This window comes from Bidens hawaiensis, unplaced genomic scaffold, assembly GCF_021521415.1.
Source record: "Bidens hawaiensis isolate Kalapana, Puna unplaced genomic scaffold, B.hawaiensis_p1.1 tig00025597_1, whole genome shotgun sequence".
NCBI classification, from domain to species: domain Eukaryota; kingdom Viridiplantae; phylum Streptophyta; class Magnoliopsida; order Asterales; family Asteraceae; genus Bidens; species Bidens hawaiensis.
The window spans coordinates 261,091-271,714 of NW_027494096.1; the positions used below are offsets into that span (position 1 = coordinate 261,091).

The 10,624-nt window shown below is 33.2% G+C and overlaps 1 protein-coding gene across 1 annotated transcript; it reads right to left on the reverse strand.

The window, feature by feature from the left end:
- Positions 1-229: 229 nt before the first annotated feature.
- Positions 230-8,011, reverse strand: LOC143571874 (nuclear poly(A) polymerase 1-like). Its single transcript, XM_077057187.1, has 13 exons — positions 7,929-8,011; positions 6,765-7,325; positions 6,597-6,674; positions 6,401-6,508; positions 3,311-3,373; positions 3,057-3,218; positions 2,848-2,961; positions 2,696-2,758; positions 2,272-2,601; positions 2,012-2,176; positions 777-1,505; positions 584-654; positions 230-509 (listed from the first exon to the last, which is right to left on the reverse strand). Exons 2-13 carry the CDS (start codon positions 6,879-6,881, stop codon positions 464-466), a joined length of 2,046 nt encoding a protein of 681 aa, XP_076913302.1. The 5' UTR covers positions 6,882-7,325; positions 7,929-8,011; the 3' UTR covers positions 230-463.
- Positions 8,012-10,624: the final 2,613 nt, after the last annotated feature.

The following is a 10,624-nucleotide window of genomic DNA, read 5'->3' on the forward strand; positions in this document are numbered from 1 at the left end:
TGGGCCGATCCGGCCCTGATCATGGCTCAACAAGTTGCCTTATATCTTTTTTTTTCTTTCGTTTTGTCTTTTAGTTTTCATGATTTTATGTGTTTGTTTTTATAGAAGTCACTATTAACAAATTAACAGTCTCAAGTTGACAAGTAATTACCATTATACATGGAAATGAACTAATTTATAGAAAAAAAGTGTTGATACACATCTTAACCAAAATGCAACAATGGTCCCATAATTCATTAAGTAAAAATTTATGTGAATTTTATTATCCCAAAAGATAGCACATAAAAAGAGTTACACATAAAGATCCGCAAAGTAACAAACACCACCAATCAACACACTGTTATCTCATTGTGATACTGCAAGCCAAGTACTACAACGTTTATCATATCAACATTTTAGTGACCACTTGCACAAGTTGATACTAGTCCGGGCTATGCAGGCTGAGTTTTGTGTGTAGCATTTATTAACTACTGTTGCCAGTAGCCTTTGCCAATGAGGTAAAGTTAAACCTGTAAACATAAACAAAAAAACCAGTTCAAGCAAAAACATTAATTAATTATGTTTCCATTAAATATAAAACTACCTCATAATTGGCTTTTTCTGTGCTGCAGCGGCATGCGTTGCCCTCGGCAGAGGCACGACAAGTTCGGGTGCCTAAATACAAAGTTTAGAAATAAAAAGAAGGTCTAAGTGTTATGAAATATAACGAACCGTGTAATGAAAACACGTAACATTACTAACCTAAGTAAATGTATGTACTAATTAGAAAAACTAACCTCAAGCTCTTCTAAGCTCTCATTCACAGAACTAGCTACTTCTTTAACAGTTGAATGTTCCATGTCGTTTTCTTTTAAATACTTATTTTGAAAACTATCATCAAGTTCTTCTAGCTCCTCAACTTGTTGACCTAATTGACCACTGATATCTTCACTCTTTTGGTCCAAACTCTCATTTTTGACTCCCGATGTCCCCGCTTGATCGTTGACATTAATACCCTCGGGACCAACAGTAGGCACATCATTTCTCAACTGCTCGGGAGTGCTCAACTTGGTCAACTCAGTCAATTTAGTCAACTCGTCCTCCTCCTCTCGTTTGCGTTTCCTTGTATCATCATCACCCGGTCCATCAACAACATTAACATCAACTGAAGTTGCTGCATCCACACTGCTGGCAGCACTTGTGTCTGGGGCCTGCCTTTCTTCCACACTTGGTCGAGCGGGCCGTGCAGGTCGAACACCACCAGGAAAAACAAAAGCAGGAATGTCTCTACGCTTTATGTGAGTTACACTTATGCCCATTCCCGGCTTCCATGAAATATATGAACCAACATTACCTTTAAATTCTTCAACTGTCGCCCGTATATCAAACTTCTTGGCTTCATTCACAGGCACACCCTCTTTTCTTTGAAGACCTAAAAAGTAACTGCAGTGACATGGATTTAACTTGTCTGGAAAGTCACCTGGATGTGGGTGGCACAGCAGTAATTTGAAGGTGTCTCTTTCAATCTACATTCATAGGGGCATAAAAGTCAAAAGTTGAAAAGTGATGTATCTTTTCTCCATTTTTATTAAAAAAATAACTAATGTGCTATGATGACAAAATCTTCAAATACACGTTTTGGCAGGTATGCTTTTTTGACCATCTGTTTTTCAGTTAAAAACCTTTTACCAACCCATTTAAGAATTAAGATTAAACACAAACGGACCAAAAAAACACAGACATGAGCATGTTCATTCATTTAACTTTAACCGAACAAACGATTAAACATGAACAATTGAACAATCAACTGCGAATGTTGTTCGTTTGTTAACTGTATAAGCAAACGGTTGATGAACTAACCTAACTGAACGCAGATGAACAAACATAGCTGAGCTAAGACTAATGGGAAAACAATTTGTTAGGCCTAAAGATTAATAAAACTCGACTAACTTGTAATGAGCCAAAAGATTAAAAATGAATACACTAGCGAATGTAAAACAACAAAACTTAAATAAAAGCTATAATGCATCACCTTAAATACAAGGTAGCGTATGCGGGATTCAACCCATCCTTTCCAATTCATCATATCTTCATCACACACTGCAACTATATCTATCTGAAGATAATTCTTGTATGCTTCAAAAAAACGATGTGGCTCAAACAATTCAAGCCAACTACCATTATTTAACACCATAGCCTACGGTTCAAAACAAAATTATAAGTGACCGCGCATAACAAACCAACTCAAAAACAAAATCAAAAGGTAATGAAAGTTTAGCTAAATATTAATACCTCACAAACCTCATGACCCCTCTTAAACTCTTCAGTCATTATTCGTAAAGTACTTGATGACACGTTATAGCTGGAGTTCATGCTAGGATAAGCCGGAGTAATAATTGGCATTAAATGATATTTATCTTTAGGGTTTTTTCTAGGATCCCAAATTTGCAACCCAAGTGATCCTTCCTCAATAGCACAGAGCATTACTGGATTTGGCCATCGCCACTGAGTGTAGACCCTAAAGAACCGAGAAACTAGCATATTTGGCAGTGCATTAGGGTACAGTTGGCAAATGCGAGCAACAAGCAAAGCCCAGTTTATGCCACCAAGAAATCCTGCAACCTGATCATCAAAATTGAGAAGATGCCTCAAAACTACAAAATTATATTGTAACAATCAAACTTCAAATGTCGATTATCTGAAAATAATATCATACATTTGAATAAACGCCCCTTCGTTTGGCCCAAAACCTCATGCATCTTAGTGTTGTGCGGAAATTCTGCAAACCCAAAAAAACAATGAAATGTACGGATAGAACTAATAACTTGTATATATAATCACATAAAAAATGGAAACAACTGTGAAAACCTGAATATTAGGCACTAAAGACAGGATCTGATCAGTAACTCTGCATCCATTAAGACTGCGAACAGTTTTATCATCGGCGTTTTGCAGTATTGAGTCTTGAGAAATATCCAAATCCTGAAATATACAACTCATTAGCAGCCGACCTGTTAAACATATGTGCTATGTCACCATCAAATTTAACAAACAAATCTTATGTTTCATCCACTTACATCAGGTATAACCCAAAGTGAAAGTCTTGCATACAGAAGATCTATTGAAACCCCATTCAGCTTAAATCTCATCACGGGGACATGAGCATCGGGTACAGGATGCAATTCTGTTACATCAGGCATCTCCAAAAGCATTCTTTTAAGTTCGCCAAAGAAATCCTCCTGTAAAAAAATAAAACATTAGTAAGTTGTGTTGACTATACATCAAGGTTAACAAAATTTACAAGATTAGTAAACCCTATAGAAGATATTACATCTCGATCTGCATGCCTTGGTCCAACACAGAGTGTATCAATATCCGCACCAGGTCCATGTACCTATAATATACAGAATGTAGACAAGGTTGAGTTTCATTCAGATATCAATGTATAAATTAGAGGTGGCAATGTGAGTGGGTTGGGTTGGATTTGGGTGATGGGTCAGGATGGATATGGGTCAGGATGGGTATGGGTCAGGATGGGTATTTAAAATAGAGGGTTAGGATGGATATGGGTCAAGATGGGTAAAGCTAACCCATCTTGACCCAAGTGAAGGTTGACATACAAAGGGTTTTAAAAACCCCTCAAAAGAATATTCAAAAAAACTATTAAAAAAATAATAACTCAAAATATAAATAAAATACGCAAAATGTAAAATAACTAAAATGTTTCCCACGTCATCCTCGTTCATTAAAAAAAAAATCGTTTTTTACCAGTTCAGGTTCGAGTTTTTCAGGGTTTGTTTTCGGTTCGGTTTTGTTTTTTTTTTCATTTCGGTCAGTGTCGGTATCTGCTCGGTTTCAATGATTTCGGTTCAATTTCTCGGTTTTTTCGGTTTCAGTGTTGTTTTGTTTTAGTCAGTTTTTTCGGTTTCATTTCGTTTCAATTCATTTTGTTTTATTTTGGTCGGCTACGTTTCAGTTTCTTTGTTTTGTTTTGGTAAGCTTTTTGATTGCATTTCGCTTTTTTTTGTTTCGTTTTGGTTAAATTTTCGGTGTCATATCGGTTTTTTTTGTATCGTTTTGGTCGTTTTTTCTATTTCGGTTCAGTTTCGTTTCAGTTTTTTTGTTTCGTTTTGGTAAGCTTTTTGATTGCATTTCGCTTTTTTTGTTTCGTTTTGGTCAGATTTTCGGTGTCATATCGTTTTTTTTGTATCGTTTTGGTCGTTTTTCTATTTCGGTTCAGTTTCGTTTCAGTTTTTTTGTTTCGTTTGGTCGGTTCGGTGTTTTGATTCGTTTTGGTCCGGTTTTTAAATTGCATTTAGTTTTTTTATGTTTCCTTTTGGTCAGTTTTTCAGTTTCAATTCAGTTTTTTTGTTTCGTTTCGGTCGTTTTTCTATTTCGGTTCAGTTTCGTTTCGGTTTTTTTGTTTCGTTTTGGTCGGTTCAGTGTTTTCGTTTTGTTTTGGTCAGCTTTTCAGTTGCATTTCGCTTTTTTTCTGTTTCGTTTTGGTCAACTTTTCGGTTTCATATCGGTTTTTTTTGTTTCGTTTTGGTCGTTATCTATTTTGATTCAGTTTTGTTTCGGTTTGGTCTATTCGGTGTTTTTGTTTAGTTTTGGTTAGCTTTTTGGTTGCATTTCGCTTTTTTAGTTTCGTTTTGGTCGTTTTGCTATTTCGGTTCAGTTTCGTTTTTGTTTTTTTTGTTTCGTTCTAGTCGGTTCGGGGTTTTTGTTTCGTTTTGATCATTTTTTGGGCTACGGATGAGTTTTGTTTCGCACGTGATAGCTTGGGTATTTTGAATTAGATAAATTTTGGATAACTTGGATATTTTGTTTTGACCCATTCTAACCTATAAATGAATCTCACTTGTATATTTCCAACCCATCCTGACCCACTTGAAGAATTTTTATGATCCATCTTAACTCATTTAACTTTTAAAATTTATCCATCTTGACCCAAAACAATCCATTTGGGTTGGGTTTGCCACCCTTAGTATAAATACACTCAATAAGCAATGATTTAGCAAAAGATACATCAAACAAGCAAAACCTAAAAGACTACAACAAACTAAAAATCAAATAGAAGTATAACAAGAAAAAGAGCACGTGATAGAAAGAAGAAAAGTGCATGCCCGATGTAAGGTTATACCAATAACCAAAGATAAGCATCAAGCAATTATTCCTTTCTTTTAGTTACACATGAAATCCAAATGAGCATGCATGGCAATACAAAGGCGTATGCTTTTGGCCATTGTATATACTTTTTGACTGATTCGACTACCCCAAACTAATGCAAATTCCAAGTATGAAGAAAGAACAAAAAATCTTGAACTGTTGATCAGGCCCAAAGATTTAAGTGAAATAACAAAACTTGATCAAAAAGTGAATGGGTCATAGTGTCATACATGTGGTCTACTCTGACATAATAAACATGGATTAATCTAAATCGAGTCTGAGTGATAACCTTGGTATTAAAAAAAATACATGTTCCACTCTATTAAAGAGAGTATATTAGTTAAGGTTATTGTTATTAATAATGACATAACAATTAACAATAACTAACATGTATTTTTTTTAATACCAAGGTTATCACTCAGACTCGATTTAGATTAATCCATGTTTATTATGTCAGAGTAGACCACATGTATGGATAAAAGCATTTGAGACTTGAACCCAACTAGAGAAAGAGACGCAAATAAGTTTAATTCAGCAAAAGAAGATCCTAATAAACCTAAAACAACCACAGAACTCACAAAGATTTAAGCTGAGATAACAAACTTAATTAGAAACTAACAAAACTTAAAAATATAGACTATTGATGAATAATCTAGATGAAGTAAAGTGAAGCGATGCATATGGGCTTTGGTGTCCTAAAACGAAAACACAATGCAACTGTGGAAGGCAAAATAGAATTAAACCTTAACTAAGGAGGGGTTAAACAAGAAAAATCAGAAAAAAAGGAACATAAAAAAAGCCAGATAGCAATATAAGAATTTAATGAAGTTAAAACAATCTATCGATTCATACAAATTTCAGTTAAAAATAAGAAAACCACTGGAAAGTAAACGACCTTAAATATAGACAAGATGATGCAAATAGAGCTTTGGTAGCCCAAATTAAAACTAAATGATAAGAAAATCTAGCTAAAAAGAGTTAAATCTAAACAAAGAGGGATAACAAGAAAAATCACATAGACTTGAGTTGAAAAGACAATCAGAAAATAAAGATGTCTTAAATATAGTCTAATGATGTAACATACAAAAATTAATCAGAATAAAATCTGAAAAGTGAGATAAAAATCATCTATTACCAGTTTCACGTGCCACATATGCATTTCAGAAAGGCTACAGCTAACAGCAGGTGTTGTAAAGAACATGAGATGAACATTTAAACCATAAAACAAAACTACTGAGAATAATCCTCATACCCCAAGACGATAGGATCCAAAGGTGAAAATTTTAGCATTCGCTTCCTGTACAAGCTGTTCGTTTAACCCCCTTGCACGGCTTACTTTTTTCACCCAAACTTTTACAATCTGGTCAATCAAACAACACGAGAGCAACAGTAAAGCATACAATGAAAACCACCAAACCACAAAATTCAAACTGGAAATATAATTCAACCTGATCAAGCCGCCCTAAAACCTCTTCCCTACGTATGGCCTCCTCATGACTCTCATATAGACCAGCTTCAGCCAAAAACTATGCAAAGTAAAGAAGTGGATGATTGAGTACTTGAAGAATCGAAAAACAATATGTCAACGATTCTTGAACGTGAAAGGAAAACACAACCTGTTCAAGTTCTTTGGTCTTGATTACATCAAACTCGGTTGGCCCACCCAAAGATATGGGCTCTGTGATGCCCAACCTTTGACCATTTTTCTGATTATTAAACCCTTGGCTACCCATATCTTGTAAATTTCAGAAATTTCTCAAAAGAATATGAGTCTGCTATTAACAAAATTACTGTAAAAAACTTAAATTCTCCCCTAGTTTTGAACCCAAAACCCAGGTAATACACGAAATAAGAAAACAAATCACAAAACACCACAATATATCTTCCTTAATGTACAGTATGTCTCAGGCCATTATAAATTAGCCAGTGCTACAACACAAAAAGACCTCAAAAAATAAATCACACAAAAAAACCTAATTAAATTGCTCTCTTTTATATTTATTGATGTAATATAGCTATTAAGAACAAACCCTAGCTCTATGAAATCGATCGAAACAAACAACTTCAGGTGATCAACAAAAGTGAATAGCAGCGTCCTTTTCGAGCAATCTTTTGTAACTCTTCAACATAACAATCGAACCACGATTCAATCGATAGATATCTTTTAATTCATTCACCTACAAAAAAACCGGAAAATTGTCTGAGATCGTTCCAAAAACAAATAGCAAAGATGAACAAAATACAAACGGAATAGTGATTACGTAACCGTGAATTCACAATTTTAACCTAATAGAAGAATGCTCAACTTTAACCAAAGAAGATAATACACAAATTTAGCCTACTCGGAGAATTGGTGAATTTAGCCTAATCGGATAATACGCGAATTTAACCTAATCAGAGAATACCGAACTTTAACATAGTCGAAACTTAGGTAATTTTAACCTAATTAGACAATACAAGATTTTAACCTAATCAAATAACACACGAATTAAACAACCTAATCAAATAACACACGAATTAAACAACCTAATAAGAGAATACACGAATTTAACAATAGGCGAATTTAACCTAATCTAATCAGAAAAATATGCGATTTTAACCTAATCAAATAATACACGAATTTAACCTAATCAGAGAATACGTGATTTTAACCTAATCGGATAGTATGCGAATTTAACCTGATCAGATAATACGCGAATTTATACGTAATTTAACCTAATCAGAGATACGTGATTTAACCTAATCGGAGAACATGTGATAAATTGAGGCGGTGAAGGTACCTTCAAACGGCAGCGATTAAACTGCCGGAATTACTAATTCTGAGTTCCGATGAGTTTGCGATGACGTCGGAGATTAACACCGAGTCGGTTTTGGTTTGTATGTTTCCAGAATTCCACCACCGCAAATGCAGTGAACAAACCACGAAGATAACCGAACCCAACTCCCTACATGATATCTTCCCTTTTATTATATCAATAGCACCTAACTTCTCTTTTATTATATCTTTCATCCCTTGGTTATGGTTGATGACGTGTCACGTTAACAGTTAATGCGGTTACGGAATATTGTAACCGGAAAGTTATCAAAATGACCCATTTTAGGTCGTCCCAATTCAATCGTGGCAATGAGATTTACGTGCCAACGACATGATGACATGTGGGGTCCAATCGTCGAAGATGAGTTTGGATGCATATGTGTCAGTTTTTTATCGATCTTTTAAAAATAATCGTTGCCTGCAGAATCTTATCGCCACGGTTGGATTGGGACGGGCTATTTCTACAATTAAGCAATAATGAGGGACATTTTTAAACCATTTCTCCTAAAATAGGTCATTTTGAGAATTTTTTCGTATTGTAAGTTTGTAACACCTCAAAACCTCAATCCATTACTTATTTTAGTTACATAAAATAACATTATTTTAAATAATAAGTCTTGTTGCTATGGGTGCGGAATTGGGGCAGCTTTGGGGCGCCCTTGGCGCTGAACACCACTGTCACACCCCAACTTAAGGCGAAAATGCCGGGGCGTGAGCTGATTGCTCACAGCTCTTAAGATACTGTAATGCAATATTTGAAGTGACAATATCTATTAATCAAGTTCAAAAGATTCAAAAAAGTTCAGATAAACAAAATACATAATTCCATAGATTAAACAAAAAAGACAAAAATCTAAATTTAAATCTTGTATATTCTCTCTAGCATGCAAACCTAAATTTCTTCAAAAAGATCCTGAACAATCAAATTATTCGATGATCTACATATGCGTTAAAAATACAATAATTTTGTCAACATTAGGTTGAGTGAGTAAAACACCAGATTTTATAATTATAAAATCTATCTATTCTAATAAAAGACTACATACTTTTGCCACCTGTTAATCCTATAGTTCTCCTCACTTTTTTTTCACTTATTTCAATATATTACTCTTATCTTTTAAGTCATTTCAATATATGAGATTCAAGTTTGTTTTTATTATATGTAAATCTTAATCGATTCATTCATTAACATTAATGATGAATAAGAAAATAAAGAAATATTAAAGTTGACGTTGCAGGCTTGTTAGAATAAAATTTTAAAGTCACAAGTAATTGCAAATTAAAGCAAATAAAGGGTGCATCATTATCGAATAATTTGAATTTGTACGGTAAACTACAAATTATTTTTTAAACTGGGATTGAACTAGGATTCGAGCAAAAATGCGTAATTTGAATTCAGGAAAATGTGTATTTTCTTAATTTTCTTCAAACGTTTTGTATAAATATTGCAAACATGGAAAATATATATTATATATATCTTGGTGTTTAGCATTAAATTATTGAAGTTGAATATGATAATTATAATCTATATGTATACCGATTTACTATATGGTATGTCATTTATGTATATGATTTTTTTTGCTTAGTATAAAGGGTTTTAGCAATAAGAAAATCAATATTTAGTTTTCAATATTTTATTCTATAACTCAGACCAAACTGCTTAAGAAACATATATTTTCACATCAATATAAACAAATAGTTAATCTGGTTAAAAGTCATTTACCATGCTTCCAACAAATCCGAAATCTTTGTTTTTTTATCTATAAGTTGTTAAAATATACATATCGATTAATTAAATATTCCAACAACTCCCATAATGTTAACTAATAACACATGATTAGTATTTAAAATTTAAACATTCCTTATTCAATACTTTCAACTATTGTAAATAAGAATTACTAAATTCACTTTATGCAACTTTAAATGTTCTAATATTATGCTTTAAGATTAGTATTTCTTTGTCATTTTCCATTAACATGAAATGAAAAAAAAAACATGTTGTTATATTTTAATTTCCGGTTTTATATATTGCTTGATTATACAATTAATAATTGTAGAATATAAATAAAGTAAAAATCTATCATACACAGAATATTAATGACACCAATTTATCATGATTAATCAGTTTCAAACTATAAAGTTTATAAGGATGACTATATCATCAAAGTTCAGGTAATCTGGGTTTTTTGGATAATCATGTTTTTGGAATAAACATGAGTAGATGATCTCAAATGACATTATATTAATTGATTAAAATGTATGATATTGTATGTGTATGAATATATATATATATATATGTAGTTTCATGGATATTTTATCATTTATCTAGGGTTGGTATGTATTTAAAGAGTCTTATTTGTCACACTCACAACTATACGTGGCTATATCAAGAGTTATAAGCATACCTATATGTTACGTTATCAAGAGTTACAAGTAGGCATGGACTAAAGATTTTGATATGTGATAAACAATGCATATCAACCAATACAATCACAAATGTAGTGTACAAGGGAGGTTTTACTTATTTGTAACATATTTGTGCAATATTAGTTGTTTTGGACAAAAATCAGCTAAGGATCAAGTATCCAAATCTGTTATGTGAGGTAAGGTGCTAACTCGATGATGGCAAGTATGTAAGCGCAATATTGGTGAACAAAATGA

What these genes read in the sequence shown, in the direction of transcription:
- LOC143571874 (XM_077057187.1), bottom strand. Translation starts at nt 6,881, where the DNA reads ATGGGTAGCCAAGGGTTTAATAATCAGAAAAATGGTCAAAGGTTGGGC. An exon ending in TTTTAGGGCGGCTTGATCAG is followed by an intron (nt 6,509 to 6,596) that starts GTTGAATTATAT and finishes TTGATTGACCAG; the next exon opens with ATTGTAAAAGTTTGGGTGAA. An exon ending in AGAGCTTAGAAGAGCTTGAG is followed by an intron (nt 655 to 776) that starts GTTAGTTTTTCT and finishes CTTTGTATTTAG; the next exon opens with GCACCCGAACTTGTCGTGCC.